The 17120-nt window shown below is 36.7% G+C and overlaps 1 protein-coding gene across 3 annotated transcripts in view; it reads left to right on the top strand.

The window, feature by feature from the left end:
* Positions 1–17120, top strand: part of COL12A1 (collagen type XII alpha 1 chain) — a 116029-nt gene that overhangs the window by 18249 nt on the left and 80660 nt on the right. For all 3 annotated transcript variants that reach the window (XM_053664059.1, XM_053664063.1, XM_053664067.1), the window contains exons 9-13: positions 101–391; positions 558–1160; positions 2269–2541; positions 5217–5489; positions 7018–7290. In XM_053664059.1, coding sequence (XP_053520034.1) covers positions 101–391; positions 558–1160; positions 2269–2541; positions 5217–5489; positions 7018–7290 — 1713 coding nt within the window. The remainder of the gene's footprint in view (positions 1–100; positions 392–557; positions 1161–2268; positions 2542–5216; positions 5490–7017; positions 7291–17120) is intronic.

Genomic DNA, 17120 nt, shown 5'->3' with positions numbered 1-17120 from the left:
TTAATTTAAATGAGGAGAATAAAGGTCAAAACCTACAGACCTAATTAATAGGGTTGCATCCCACTGTTTTGTAATCACTGTTTTGCTTGTTACTTTTTAGTTATTGAACCTCCCTCAGATTTGGTTGCAACAGAAGTTTCATCAAAATACATTAAGCTAAGTTGGACCCCATCTCCTAGCCAAGTGACTGGATATAAAGTCCTCCTCATACCCATGACCACTGGAAGCCGCCAGCATGCTCTGAGTGTAGGGCCTCAGACGACCATGCTTAGTGTTCGTGACCTCTCAGCAGACACAGAATACCAGATCAGTGTTTCTGCCATGAAGGGACTGACATCCAGTGAACCCGTTTCAATCATGGAGAAGACTCAGCCAATGAAAGTTCAAGTGGGTAAGTTAATAGGTGATTATTGGGTTTGGAATATGTGAAGTCTAATTTGATAGTATGTCTTACTGATTCAGATTTAATTTAAATCAAAGTATTTGCAATATATAGCTATATTTTCATGATTAATTTATATTTGTTGAATTTTATTTGGCTTTCTTTCTTTTTACAGAATGTTCACGTGGTGTGGATATAAAAGCCGATATTGTGTTTTTAGTTGATGGTTCGTATAGCATCGGGATTGCCAACTTTGTTAAAGTGAGAGCCTTTTTGGAAGTTCTCGTAAAAAGTTTTGAGATTTCACCAAATAGAGTACAGATAAGTCTTGTCCAGTACAGCCGGGATCCGCATACTGAGTTCACTTTGGAAAGATTCACCAAAGTTGAAGATATAATTGAAGCAATAAACACCTTCCCCTACAGAGGAGGATCTACAAACACTGGGAAAGCAATGACTTATGTCAGAGAGAAGATATTTTTGCCTAGCAAGGGTTCAAGAAGCAATGTACCAAAGGTCATGATCCTTATTACTGATGGCAAATCTTCAGATGCTTTTAGAGATCCTGCTGTAAAACTAAGGAATTCAGATGTTGAAATCTTTGCAGTTGGTGTGAAAGATGCCGTTCGCTCAGAATTAGAAGCTATTGCCTCTCCTCCTGCCGAGACCCATGTGTTCACAGTGGAAGATTTTGATGCTTTTCAGAGGATATCTTTTGAACTCACACAGTCTATCTGTCTTAGAATTGAGCAAGAATTGGCAGCTATAAAGAAAAAAGGTTAGTAGTCTCTGTAGAGTAAAAGTTATCTCATTGTGAACAAAGAGTTTTTTATTTTAAAATTGTAGATAATATGGTTCTTGAATTCTTTTTATATACGGGAAAAAGTAAATTTCCTATGTTACTGAAAACTGTTAAAGTTAGTTTATTTAACTTTGAGATGTGACTTTCTCCTAGACATTTTTGCTTTATAGAGTCATGAGATGTTTCTGATCCTAGATGTTCAGTCAGGGCTAGGAACCAGCTTTGTCAGACCCATTTATCACATCCAATTCATTGAATGTTTACAATGTGCTGGATGCTGTGTCCTCTGAATCAAGGACAACTAGACTATAGTCCTGGACCTTTGAATTATTTTATGCATTCCCTTTCCTGGACAATTTTGGGCATCCTTTCTTGCATCTGGGCTTCCTTGTCCCTCTTGTTTTCCTATGTCCAAGTTCCTTTTTTTCAGCCTTCAGTTATACATCTTTCATCAAGCCTTTCTTACTTGTTCTTGTGCTATAACATCACTTTCAGTCTCTTGACATTCCTATGTACTGCTTTGTTTTGTTGATGACTTTACATTCTCTTGTCTCTCCATTTCTTTGTATGTCCTTTGAAGACAGGCTGAGTGCCTTAAACATTGCCTCTTCCTATGTTTTAGTTTATTGAATGTTCTTTCATTGGGAAAAATTCCTGAGTTATTACATTGAAATAAAGTGTTTATTACCAAAGATTAATATGTGATTGCCAGGGATGAATGGGAGCATTTTCATGGTTTATTATAGGTCTTTTACTATCTAAAATCCCAACTGTGGGCAGAACCATTGCACTACAGCTTTGTCTTAAGAAGCTCAAGATTCCAGTTCAATTTTAATTAGTCATTTAAGCCATATAACTTAGTATTATGAATGGTCAAGACACATGATGAGCACCTCCTTGTAGGGCTGTGTGAGGTCTTCTCTCTGTGCTCACGTGTGGGTATCTCTCCTCACTACACTGGTCTCAGCGACCACTCTCCCAAATGGCTCTGAGCCACTTCAGGAATATGTAGTCATTAAGTCTAGTTTTGCTTTGTAAGTTTACACATTTTAAGCTGTGTCCTTCTTTTTTTTTTTTAAATTAGCTTATGTACCTCCAAAGGATCTTAGCTTTTCTAAGGTGACTTCTTACAGTTTTAAAACTAACTGGTCACCCGCTGGAGAAAATGTTTTTTCCTACCACATCACCTACAAAGAAGCCACCGGGGATGACGAGGTCACAGTGGTGGAGCCAGCATCAAGCACCAGCGTCGTCCTCAACAACCTGAAGCCGGAGACCCTGTACTTGGTCAACGTGACTGCGGAGTATGAAGATGGCTTCAGCATTCCCCTAACTGGAGAGGAGAGCACCGAAGAAGGTGGGACGGGGTTTCCGCCACTGTTTTCCCCAAACTAGCAATTCATTGTAGAACAAGGTTACCATTTGAAATAACCGTCTGCTTATAGTTCAGAATTGTGAATGCCTTTGTAAGATTCAGTATCTTTAAAATACAGCTATTCATAAATCTTCTTAAAAGGAGAAAAAAAAAACCCTTTTAAGTAAAAAGCCCTAGACTTACTTTGGTGAATTTGAGGTTACTAGACACAGAGAACTGTTAATAATTACAGCATTTTCTGTCCCACATTTCAAGTTTCATGCTCAATTACTTCTGAAACTGCCTTACTCTGTCTGTGGGTCTGATGACAAATATGTATTACCTAATGTTTTCTTTTTTAATTGTGGTGAAGTGTATATAACATAAGGTTTACCCTTTTAACCTTTAAGTGTACATTCAGTAGCATTTATGTTGTGCCACCATCACCACGTCCATATCCAGAATGTTTTTTATCTTGCACAACTGAAGCTCCGTATCCATTAAACAATAAATCCCTATTTCCCCTTCAGGGGACACCACTATTTTACTTTCTATGGATTTGACTACTTTACATACCTCATATGAGTAGAATCATACAACATTTGTCCTTTTATGACTGGCTTATTTCACTTAGCATCATGTCCTCAAGGGTCACCCGTGTGGTAGTTTGTGTCAGAACATCCTTTCTTCTACGGCTGAATGGTACTTTACTGGATGTATAGATCGGGTTTTGTTTATTCATTCACACACACAGATACTGGGGTTGCTTTCACCTTTTAGCTATTGTAAATAATGCTGCTGAGAGCACGAACATACACATTTTATCAGATATTTTAGGCAGTGTTTGTTTAGATGTGTTCTCTTTTCTAGGTAGAATTGAATACTTTCTGATTCATTACATTTGATGTTTAAAAGATATCAATGAACCTGGTTAGGAAGACTAAGACCAGGCCATTACTTTTCCAGATAAATATAGTGAATGAGATATTGATTGTTCTTCTCTGTTTTTATTGGGGATAAGAGAAGAGGCTGAAAGAGCACAGTGAGGAGTTTCAAGATGGTTACAAAGAAGTATCTGCTGATGGGGAAGGCACATTTTGACATGCATTGCTGATAACAGCTAGAGAATATTTTTCCCTGAAAGATTTTTCAAATAAAATTGATGTTTTCTTTTGTGCATGGTTTAGGTATATTTCTACCCAAAGCCCAGCAAATGCACTAAATAGCCTAAGGTGTCTTATTATGATTTTTGTGATTGTATGACTTACAAGTCCACCCTTAGATATTTGTGACTCTCTCATGATTCCTCTGTGATGTCCACCTTACCTCTTCATGAACCTGGCCCTTGTTCTTGAGCACTTTGGCCTAGGGATGGGACTATGCCTCAAGAGGAAATTTTAGTCTAAAAGTTTTTCGAGTAGAAGTGATTACATTCATGTATACTCTGGGTTTTGATCATTGGGCTACCACAACAGAATTTGCTAATGCCTTTCCAGTTCTGTTGGTCTGTAGTGAAATCTGAGATTTGAATTTCTTTAGTCAATAAGGAAATTTCTGATGCAATACCCTTATTAAACTACCAATGATTGAGCTCCTGACAGATGTCAGAAACTACGATAATTGATTTCTATGGATTATCTCATTTAATCATTTCAATAATCCCATTAAGTACTCACATTTTTACTGTGGGGTAATCTGAGGCTCAGAATTACATATCTATTAAGCTTCAGGCCAGTATTCAAACCCATCAATTTATTGCCTCATTCAGGAGGACTAATTTAGCCTTTTGCTTTGTTATAAAAAATGAATCATGGGTGTAAGGGTGTCAACAGCCATTTCTTTCTTTTCTTGAGAAAGATAATTTCTTTCTCCTTGGTGTGCTGGGTGTTTAGGTGAAGGTGTGATTGCGTGCGAGGTGCATGCAGGCATGTTGCACAGTGTTTTCACCCCAGTGGATTGAGAAGATAACTTGTAGTTCATTTCCTGAATGTGTTGTCCATGTGGACAGCTTCCCTACTAAACAAATGGGTCATTTAAACATGTTTACTAACCCAAAGCCAAATGGTGTTTTCATTTGTGTTTAATCAAAATCTGTGGATATTACCCACATTGCAAATGAACCTCAAGATTTAGATCTAACTAGCATTCCTTAAGTACCGATAATGAGTTAGGTCCAACACATGAATGGTGTCATTACTCTCCAAGTCAAATGACTGTACAGGTAACAAGTTAGTTATGGGGCTGACCAGAAGAAACAGTTTATTCAGATGGGTAAGGGTGGTAGACCTGGGTGTTAGGTGTCATTTTCTACTTTCCTGAGAAAATCTCGTGAGAGTGAAAGCCTTGGTTACTTACATTTGATGAAACAAAATGTTTATTTTTGAATTTTATGTCAATAGGAATTTATCATTTAGTAGAATATTTATGACTCTAAAAATTTACTATTATATATGCCTCTTTATTTGATTAGAAAGTTAACAGCACCTACTCTGTTTCTGGATATCACATTTGTTTGCTGTTTCAGAGTCTAGTGAGTGTCTGGCTAAATGAATGCAGTAACCAGAATGTTTGTCAAAAAACTGTATATGGGTTTGTTTAGGGCAATGGTATAATTTAGTGATCAAAAGGTAGCTTTGTATTTTTCATATAAAATGAGTCAACTTTTTTTAAAATTTCAGTGAAAGGAGCGCCTCGAAACCTAAAAGTGACAGATGAGACTACAGACAGCTTTAAAATTACCTGGACTCAAGCTCCAGGGAGAGTTTTAAGGTACCGAATTATATATAGACCAGTTGCTGGTGGAGAAAGCAAAGAAGTTACCACTCCAGCCAACCAAAGGAGAAGAACCTTGGAGAACCTGACTCCAGACACAAAATATGAAGTCTCTGTAATTCCTGAATATTTCTCAGGACCTGGTTCTCCACTGACTGGAAATGCAGCCACTGAAGAAGGTAGAGAAATATGCCAACCATATGGTAACAACTAAAATCTTAGACTGCAGGAGAGACTTTGGACAATGCTCCAGATGCTACCAGCCCTGAGACACTTGGTCTCAATTACCTGAGTATTTTAGACTGTACTACTTTTAAACTTGAGTTATGGAAATTTTTGACTTACAGTATTTATTTGTGTCAATAGAACTTGAATGCTATAGGATGGTCTAAATATTCCATTAAAATATTATTAAATATTTTAACATAAATTTAAGGATGGCTAGGGATTAAAAATCAAATTGCTATGCACCATTGAAACAGATTATGTATTACTTCTTCAGGAAGATTTCAAAATACCAACTTAAATGGTATAGATGCTGATATTTGTGGCCAATTGTTATTAATGTTATTCATTGCGAAAAATTAAGGCATTCATAATTTTAATTTTCCTCCCTATTTTTAAAGTTTTAAAATATAACAATAATATTAACAACATATTTGTAATAATGAACAGTAATTGAGCACCTATTTATGTCAGAGATTTCCATATATTATCTCATTTAACCCTTGATAGAGTCTATGAAGTTATTGTTATTATTATTCCAGTTTTACAAGGAAATCAAGGCTAAGACAACTATATAATAACTCAGACTCAGATTGCTAATAGCAGTGTATCTAAGTTTGGGGACTGGCGTCCTTGTGCAGACATTCACAGGGAATAGCCGTCCAAGCTGCAATAGAGCTAATGAGCCTTTCCTGCGCAAACCTCTGTCTTTCCACCTGCTTTCTTCCTTTTTCCTCTTTCTCTGGGGATCTAGGGCTCTTTGTGCTGGTCTCATAAAAAGACCCAGCGACTTCTTATCTTTCTGATTTCTGGAGTAAAAGTGGCTGGCTGTTGTGTGCCCTGTGGAGAGTGTCACAGAGTTGGGTGCCTTGACACCCTTCAGAGGCATTGCAGCCACTCTGCCAGTCAAGCCATGCAATGCTGAACACAGCAGCAAAGGGATGGGCAGCCCCTGAGTTTCCCCCAAGGCCAGACCTCATTTGGGCTGTTTCCTCTCTTATGTATTATTTTGGGAACAGCATTATTTTTATCATTTATCATTTTTATCACATTAGTGTATTTTCCTGTCCATTACATTTAGATATTTAGAGTATTATGCCAATGAACCCTTTTTTATTGAAGATTTATTAGAGGAGTTGAAAACATTGTGATATTAAAAAATATATATATGTATATATATATTTCATAGTGCTTTGTTCCACTTTTAGAGATAACCTTGTAGTTTTTTGCATGATGGAGTCCACACATGAAAGATTTTCACTGTGTAAACACAGAAGGGGAATTCGATGTCTTTTGCTTTGTTGCCTCTACCATGTAGAGCCTAGTTTGGAAGTACTTGAACTCTGTCAGCTAGTCAACAGTCAAAATTTCCAAATTCTCACCCAGGACATAAATTTAATTTCACATACACATGCATGTAAAGTAACAAAAGGTTTTTCAAGTCATTTTATTAATAATGACTTTTGATTTTTTTTAATGAAGTTAGAGGGAACCCAAGAGACTTAAGAGTTTCTGACCCTACCACATCAACTATGAAATTATCTTGGAGTGCGGCACCAGGAAAAGTGAAACAGTATCTCGTCACGTACACCCCAGTGGCAGGAGGTGAAACTCAAGAGGTCACTGTGAAGGGAGACACAACCAATGCCGTGCTGAGACGACTGAATGAAGGGACACGATACACCTTGTCTGTGACGGCCTTGTATGCATCTGGGGCTGGAGATGCCCTTTTGGGAGAAGGAATGACACTTGAAGGTAATTACTGTCATACTTTATAAAAATCCCTTAGCTTGTCTGCGGTTGCATTTAGGAAACTTAAAATGTTTTTAATGAATGAAATCTAGAAATGTGCAGTTCTTTTCCTTAAGAGAAATTTGTATTGAATAATAAGTAATCATAAAATTGCCTCTTATTCAGAGATGTAGAATATAAACAACCAAAAAATTGAGCTTGGTCAGGAAGAAGTGTACTGGGGAGCTGAGCCTAATAAGGCCTTAGAAATGTGTCTGTCATGCCATGGGTCGGTTAAATGCAGAATACGTGTGTGGCACTCAGAGCAGGAAGGCGACTTGGGAAACATCTGTGGGTGGAGAGGGTTTGGGTGGTCCAAGGTCACGCAGCTGCTTCTCACCCAGAAGTGGATAGGAACCCTTTTCTGCCTCTCAGCCTCTTTTCAGTCACCATGCAGGAAAGCATTTGTGATAATTTGAGGAATTTGAAAATCTGAGTTTCTCATTGTTTTCTAAATGTCCTCTAAAATTCAGTTGCTTGTTCAAAGTTAATATTGAACTTAGTAAGAACCATCAACAAGACCGGAGCTCTTTCCTTGGTTCCCTAAGAGTAAACTGTCATCAGGCTTTAGCATATCTTTTAGGATCTCTTGAAATTTAACAGCCCCTTAGCATTAACTCACCACAACTACAAAGTAAGTCATGTAGGAGAGAGAAAAGTATAGGTTTAACTGAATCACAGTGAGTGTGGAATACAATGTTAGAAGGAAATATCATTGGATGGTTACCATGATGAGTCAGCACCATAGTTGGGGCCTGTATGGAAAATCAGGCATAGCTTTCCTTCTTGTTATCACTGCTTTTTAAATGACTTATTTAAAAATGGCGATAGGAATAAAACAAATCTGAAGTATCCTTTGTCATGTGAAATCACAATGATATTTGGCAAAATAACCATCAAATTTGATGGATCCAGGAGTTTGGAGGGTCATAGATGTTTTAATTAGCAGGGACAAGGCCTACAGTAGGCAGTTTTGGTTAAAGCTTCAAGACTTAATCAAGAATTAAAAACAAGTAAACAAAAGTATTTTAATCAAAATTCTCTCTGTAATAGTGATAAAGAGTTTAATTTCAATAGTCCCTAAAATTTATCTTTAGAACTGGATTTAAATGAAATATGAAATACTTGTATATAAAATACTGATGACCAGAAGAGTCCTGGTTTGGTTACTCAGCCCTGTGGCTTTGAAATAATTCCTTAACCCTTGTGAGCCTCAGTTTACACATCTATAAAGAAGGAATGATCGTTATTACCCCTTCCTACCAGACCTGTGGGGATCAAATGGGAGAATGTAAGTGAAACTCTCTGGGAACTATAAAATACTGTATATATATATATATATATATATAATTTTATAAAAAAGTAATAACATTAATTTTGGACCTGATATCTAATACTTTCATGTTTCACAAATATGATTGGCTATACTAAAGTTTTGAAAATAATAAGAGTTAGAAATAGAACTTGCCTTTATTAGATAGACATAATCCAGACCACAAGAGCATGTGATCTTTGTATCTGGAGCAACATCCAGAATTTATGAGAAGTTTGTCCTTTTGATTTTTTGAAATTCTCTTTCTCAAACTCTTTCCAGAGGTTTTCAAAATAGATAACAATCTATAGGATTTTTATTTGTTTTCTATTTTTAATTATTAATTATTTTATTGTTGTTCAATTATAGTGGTCCCTGTTTTCCTCCCATTATTATCCCCTGCCCCACCCACTCCCACCTTCCACTTTCAATCCTTCCTCCCATTGTCTTGTCTATGGGTCCTTTATACATGTTCCTTGACTTGACCCTTTCCCTTCTTTCCCCTGTTGTCTCCTTCCCCCTGCCCCTTTGGTTTGTTCTTTATTTCCATGTCTCTGGCTCTTCATTTTGCTTACTTGTTTGTTTTGTTGTTTAGGTTCCTGTTAAAGGTGAGATCATATGGTATTTGTCTTTCACCACCTGACTTATTTCACTCAGCATAATATTTTCCAGTCCTCCATGCTGTCACAAAGAGTAGGAGCTCCCTCTTTCTGCTGCATAGAATTCCATTATGTAAATATACCATAGTTTTTTGATCCATTCATTTACTGATGGGCACTTAGGCTGTTTCCAGCACTAGGCTATTGTAAATTGTGCTGCTATGAACATCGGGCTGCATAGGTCTTTTTGAATTGGTGTTTCAGGATTCTTAAGGTATACCAGCAGTGGAATTGCTGAGTAAAAAGGCAGTCCCAACTTTAGTTTTTTGAGGAAATTCCATACTGTTTTCCACAGCAGTTGAACCAGTCTGCATTAGGGTTCCTTTTTCTCTACAGCCTTTCCAACACCTGTTTGTTGATTTGTTAATAATGGCATTCTGACTGGTGGTGGTATCTCACTGTGGTTTTAATTTGCATCTCTCTGATGTCTAGTATGCTGAGCGTCCTTTCATACGCATATGAGCCCTCTGCATGTCCTCCTTGGAGAAGTGTCTGTATAGGTCCTTTGCCCATTTTTTAAATTAGATTATTTGTCTTTCTGGAGTGGAGTTATGTAGGTTCTTTATATATTTTGGAGATCAAACCCTTGTCCAACATAGCACTGGCAAATATGTTCACCCATACAGTCAGTTTCCTTTTTATTTTGGTGATGTTTTCTTTAGCTGTGCAGAAGTTCTTTAATTTGTTGGAGTCCCATTTGTTTATTCTTTCCTTTATATCCCTAGCCCTAGGAGATATATCGGTGAATATTGGTGTGGGGTAGCTGACATTTTATTACCTATGTTCTCCTCTAGGACTTTTATGGTGTCATGACTTATATTTAAGTCTTTTATCCATTGAGTTAATTTTGGTGTATGGTAAAAGTTGGCGGTCTAGTTTCATTCTGTTGCATGTACCTGTCCAGATTTCCCAGCACCATTTATTAAGAAGGTTATTTTTACTCCATTGTATGCCCCTTCCCCCTTTCTTGAATGTTATTTGACCACAGAGACTTCTGTTTATTTTGGGGTTCTTGATTCTGTTCCATTGATCCATGTGTCTGTTCTTATGACAGTACCAGGCTGTTTTGATTACAGTCGCCTTGTAATATAGTTTGACATCAGGTACTGTGATCCCTCCTACTTTGTTCTCCTTTCTCAGAATTGCTGAGGCTATTCATGGTCATTTATGGTTCCATATAAATTTTTGAAGTATGTGCATATCTGTGGAATATGACCTTTGTGTTTTGATAGGGATTGCATTGAATCTATAGATTGCTTTGGATAGTGTGGACATTTTAATGATGTTAATTCTTCCAATCTGTGAATCCAAATAGTATTTGCTTCCAATCTGTGAATCCAAATAGTATTTGCTTCCATTTATTTGTGTTTTCCTTAATTTCTTTTTTAGCATTCTGTAGTTTTCTGAGTACAGGTCTTTTACCTCCTTGGTTAAGTTTATTCCAAGGTTCTTTAATTTTCTTGCTGCATGTAACTTTTAACTTTCTGATATTCTTCTGCTTTTTCTTACTTAAAAATATATTCACAGTCAACCAAAATTCTTAATTCTAAAAATTATAGCATTTTTGCCAGGATTAATATGTAAACGAACTGAAAACAAAATATACATTTTACTTTAATAGCAAACACAGTCTGCTGGGCTGTAATTTTTTTTTAGTATAGTTAAATGGTATAATTTTATAGTTTTGCAGAAGTGGTATAGAAAATGTACCAACCTGTGTGTACATACGTGTGTATGCTCGCGCGCCTATTTGATAAAAACTTATCTTGTGTAAGGGAGATACATGAGTACTAAAATACATTTAAAAATTACTCTTTTTTATTTCCTGACAAGACATGCTAGGTGATGTACAAGTTTTCTTTAAAAATACAGTTAATTCATAACTTAATTGTCAAAATAAATTTTTTCATTTATACCAAGCTTTTTACCATTGTGAAGGATTACATTAAATGCTGCCAGTCTGATTTTATTAACATATTTATTCCATTGCATTATGTGTGGTAAACTTGACAAATATGTGAAAGCATAGTTGTGACTAAATTAAAATAATAGAAGATTTTTGTCCCTGGTTATTCCATTTCATTTTATTGTGTTAACTCAGCCAAATCCACATACCATATACAGGAATAGGATATGATGGTAAATGCAGGGGATGGAAAGCCCGGAAACAAAGCCAGGCAACTGCTTTTGAGGGCTGCTGTTTTTCTAATCTGCTTTTCTCTTGGGAGAGGAGGTGGTAAGAGGCTACCTTGAAGGAATGTTCCTTCCATCCAGAGGCATGGTTCAGCAGGCAAGAGCATTCTGTAGGTTGAAAATTTTATAAGTTGCCTTAAGGGCATTCTATTCAATTCAGAAAGAATTAAACAAATATTTAGTATCGTATACAACCATCACTAACTTAAGTCTGTTCCCTAGTGCTTTCTTGAAATGCAGCCAATGATCAGAAAATTTCCCTGTCCTTGGAAGAGAGATTTATTAGCATTGGCATTGGGGAAGTTCATGGTTGGCTCTAGTACTGTATGAAATAGAATCACAAAGGCAGAATTTATTACTCTTTCATATCCAAACTTCAGAGGAATCTGAACACAAACCATTAGGTTAGATTTACATTGTTTTTTTCCTCCTCCTGTTGTTCTTAAAGTAGATTTAATACACTTACTAAAACACTGTTGTAGATTTAAGTGTACTTTAAGTTTGGTAGAACTTTTACTTGTCACTGTTAGTGTTTAGAGAGAGGAAAACTTGTTCTTATAAACCTCGAACTGAATAATGCCCATTTTAATTTAGAGTTTTACCACACATGAATGAAAATTTCAGTGTTCCTTCCTGGCTTTGGAAAAGATGACTTTTGAGAATATCCTTTGTTTCAGTTGCTATAGCAACCTGCCAATGTCCTCCTAGACATGAATGGCTTCCTGCACACTACACCATGCTAACTCAGCTGACATTTTGTCACAATGAGGTTTTTAACACATCACGGAATTCCTCTGCATGATGTTGAGTAGTAATGGGGCCTCTCCACGACGGTCTAAACAAGACCTCTGTTTTCCTAGACTTACTGCTGGCTCATAACTGGAAAAAATCATACATTCTGGGTACAGCTGCTCTGCTGTTTCCAGGGAACTAGCACACTCACCAAACAGTTATTCATATTGCCTTCCCTGCAGATTAATGGCTCATCAGAGAAAAATCTAAAGCAAATGGGAGAGGAAACAATTGTGGAAGAAATGTCACTCTTTGAAGTTGAAGGGTGATTTAATTGTTAAGAGGTTTTTAAGAACTACGCATTACTCAAAGTAATGAGGTTCACTTATCAATAGTGAACTTTGTCCTTTTGAATGGTGGCTCTAATTCATTGCTTGTAAATCAAATGTGTTTCCACGTGAGCGCTATCCAGAGGCAGGTCTTCTGTATTCTGCTATGGAAAGTTGGATGACTTTTGAGTTAAACCCTAACGGAAAAGACAAATTGATTTAGAAGAGGGTTTACATTACATTTTCAATTTAACTTCTATTTTTGAAAGTGGTATGTGAAACTCAATGAAAGCTGGCTGGAACAATCTATAAGATGAAATACAGTTTCATTTCATTATGATTAATTTTTCAGTTATCATCATTGGCTAATTTGTATTATAATTATATTTGAATTGGATGATGATTTGCTTTTCAGAAAGCAAATGGAAAAGGGCTAAGGAAACGTAGGAAAATTACTGAATTCAGGCATTGGTTCTTTGGCCTCGTGTGTGGAAAAAAGTGGAAATCAACCCCTGTGGATGTTCAAATCATGAGAAATGCACCTGTCTAAATTACTTCCCACAGCAGAGCATGGGGGTGCAGGCAAGCAGGCACGAGAAGAATGCCTTTTGATCTCCTGTTAATACTCTTTATAATCACAGTGGAAATGCTGAGTACCAAAATTTAAAAAACTGATGAATTTTGTATGTTTAAATTTATGATTAAAAGAATTGTTATTCCTTATTCCTATACTGGTACTATGCTGAGGAGAATGGGATAGAAAGGAAAACTATTGAGAAGAAATCAAAGGAATAAAGACGAAGGCACAGCATCAGTGTAGAAGATGACTGCTTTGAAATGATTGCCAGAAATTCTGTTATTAGAGGTAAAAGCAATATCCTGAGCACTGGCATATAGTCCAGAATCATGAGATCAAATTATTATTGAAAACAAAATCGCTTCGTTAGAAAGCTTGAATAAGTCAAAGCATCATAAAACACACATTTGTAAGTCTTGGGGGAGAGGGAGCGCAGGCACTCAGGGAGGGAGGGGGCCTTGCTGGAGTGGAAGCTGACCCAGGTTTGGGGACAAGCAGTGACACAGTGGCAGACGGTCTGCTGGGGCTGCCACCATTGCCTTCCCTTCTGAGGGACAGCAGTCTTTCCTGGAGAGAGGCTACAGGCTTGTCTTATGACATCTTTCCTTTCTTCTCTCTCTTTTCTCTTCCATCCTAGATACTGTAAAAAGAGTCTCCCTCCCAAACTCATTCTAATGAAACCAAGACAAATAATCTCTTCCCATAGTTTTGATGTCTGGAATTTCCTGAATTGGGGACAAAACCTGTAATTCAATATATTAGACCAAACCAAATGCCTTGCTGGGTGATACTTGGATTGAACCTCATTCATAGGAAAATGTGAACTTTTCACTAAGAAGCATACAGGGTGGGGCAAAAGTAGGTTTTACCAGTGTTTGTATGGGAAATAATACAATAACTGATAAATAATAATGCAAGAAGAAACTGTGCGTTTTGTGTACTCACACTGTAAACATACTTTTGCCCCACCTTTTATATTGAGAACCATTTCCTTTTGTAACATGATGGAGGAGAGGAGATAGTGGTGAGCATCCCACCTGTGTTTCGGATGGAAAGGATGTGATGAGAAACTTTGGTCAACTTCTTAATTCTCTGAGGGTCAGTATGTAGCCTTTTTCACTACCTAAAGGATGGTTTGCTGTGCATGGCCACAGACCCATACAATAAACCATCAAGCAGTCCTACACAGCATCACCATGTCCAACAAGTTTGACCAGCTTCACTTTTACTACGCATGTATTTATTTCGATGGCACCTCATTGCCAAGTGAAGGCAAGTGTGAGGGTTCCTTGCCACACTGATTAAGCATACCTTCCAAATATGTGTCTCTCTAGGCCCCATAGAAGAATAGCAGTAAGAAGGAAAAAGGAAGAAATGGGAAAAAAATAAAGAGTAGTAGAGGAATTAGAATCAGAGGAGATTTAGAAAGCATCAGGACTTAGGCATATCTCCAGATATTCCAGTTTAATTGATTTGGGCACGGCCTAGTCTTTGACTCTCCAGGAGATTCTGTGTACCCGACTAGGTCTGGACCCCAGAGCCCCAGGATGTGACATAGCCTGCTGGTGGGATGCTTGGCTGGTGGGCTGCTCCGCTGGTTGCACATCTTGTTTCAAAACCTGCGTGGCCACTTGGCAGCCTGCCAATTAAATCATAGGGTGCAGTCCGATTGTTTCTTTTTTTTGTAATCTGATATTTTGCCCAGCCAAAATTCCATTTTAAAAAATTTCAAGGGTTATAGGTCTGATAAGCTTTACTGTCATGAGTATATCATATTCTCACCATTCTTGGGTGACATGTAGCAGCTGGAATACCTAACCCTCCTGTCTTTTTCAGAAAATAAGTATATCTGTGTGTTTGACAATAATATAAACTTCATATTTATCAGTATTCTTATCAAACTGTCTGACATATAAGAAGCTCATTGAAGTGGTTTATTTTTTCAATCTTCGCCATTGGATTGAGTCGTCTCTCTTCTTCCCTTGAATTCCATATTTTTTTGTCACTAACAGAATGTCGCAATGCCATTGCCTGCAAATAACACCTGATGTGACACATGCAGAAACCATAATTTTTTTTGAGGATTGTTTCTGTAATTGAGAACTTAGCGTTCACTCGACTTAGTGCTGTTAGCCATTAATTAGAACTCGGGAGTATCTTCTAGTTAATATCTCATTTATATTTTAAAAAGTACTTTTACAGATTCTTTTCAGGACATGAATTAAATCTTGCAAAAGTCTTTATTGTAATTTTGCTAGTATTTTTTTCTAGCCTTCAGGGCTTGACAGTGTTAAAACAGTTGATTAAAATCCATGGGAATACATGGTTAGTGATTGAGGCTCCTTTTGTTGGTAGCTCAGAAATGCCTTTGTGAATGTATTTTTGCTTCAAACACAATTCTCTTTTTATTATTTTCTCACAGTGAAATCATTAGCCTGTGTTTGTGGAGTTGATGTCTGTTGTCATGGAAATGTCACAAATGCAGTGCTGTAGAAAGTAGGGAGAAAAATAGGCTGAGAAGCACAATCTTTGGGAAGACTGGAAGCTAAAATCATTGTTTGTGAATAACTCCAGTGTTAATTTGGAAGGTAACTCCCACAGTCTACTAACTTTGTGTTAGGTATATTTTGGCGAGGTTATTAATGCAGTTTTTAGCTCATTTAAAGTCAGAATCAATCATAAGTACAATTATTTTACAACGGCTGTCCCTAACACAATTTAGCAAATTTAGGAGGAGAGACACACATGAAAAGAGGCTGTACATCAACAAACATATGCTGCACATGTAAGCTTAGAGTTGTGGGGATAGCAATGATTAAAAAAACAAGCAAGCAAACCAAAAACACCTGAACTAAACCAAACTAAAGAAAAAGTTTGTTTATATGCCTGGAAGTAGAGAAAATATAAAGGTGCATGGTCATTTAACTAGCAAATAAAGGTAAAGAAGACTTTTAGATGAAATTATCCTCAAGTACTGAGGGGAAAGAAGTCAGCATGTTCTTGAAAATAAGTATTCTTGCTTAAAGTGAAATATGTAACTAATTTCCCTCTAGAGATGAAATGTTTTGTCAGCCGTTAAAGTTATTTAGAAAGGAGTTAGAATTTTCCAGTTGCACTTGGGGTCTGGTAGGATGCCCAGCTTCTGTTTTGTTTATTTTCCCCTCTAAAATGTACCATATATGATAGGTTTTTGTTCATCTAGATTTCTTTTTCATTCATTGTTATCTTTGCTTTTTGTGTTGAAACTTAATTGTTTAAGTATATTTTTGATGTATTCACTTTTATTCTTTGGTTGAAGTAAAATAATAGCCTTCAAAATTCTTGTAACAACATCACATATCATTTTCTGGAATATACAATTATTGGTAAAATGTATGCTGTAGAAGCAGATAGTTTTATGTTTATGTCATACTGTGGCACGAACCCTAGTAAAGGTAGCCAATATAAAGTGACCTGTATATTTAACTTACATTTAAATTATGGAAAGTGAGGGTTTTATTGGACGACATCTGTGCCTCCTATTAAGTTGAGGTTTCCATATTTTTCCATTTGGGTTGTATTTTTTTTAATGAAAGAACCAAAATTTAGTAGCAGACATTTTCGATCAGCGAGAACAAGTGGTGTGTTTTATTTTGATGACTAATGCTTTGAGGTTTTCCAGAAGAATTGGTGGTTTTTAGTTTCATTAGGGGTAAGCTGTATTGAAAGTTTGCACTTTTACTTTTTTAACTGCCTGAACAAATAGTTTCCACCAAAAATGATTGTTGGAATTAAAATTTGTAGGTGATATAAAATGGTTGAAGTTATTGTAAATCATACATTGAAACTGAGCTTATTTAAATTGGATCAGAGAGGAAAAGATGATGGTAAAGAAATAAAGATCTTTGTAAACAAAGGGCTATGTCATAAAGTGGACTAAAATGTGGCAAGATTTTGGAATCTAGATGCAGTTTTCCTTTGAAAAACATTCTGTTAGGCATATACTCCATATT

The sequence above is a fragment of the Artibeus jamaicensis genome, unplaced genomic scaffold, assembly GCF_021234435.1.
Source record: "Artibeus jamaicensis isolate MK-2021 breed Jamaican fruit bat unplaced genomic scaffold, CSHL_Jam_final contig_1127, whole genome shotgun sequence".
NCBI classification, from domain to species: Eukaryota; Metazoa; Chordata; class Mammalia; order Chiroptera; family Phyllostomidae; genus Artibeus; species Artibeus jamaicensis.
Note: the sequence above shows the minus strand (reverse complement) of the source record. Positions and strands in the feature narration are given on the sequence as shown.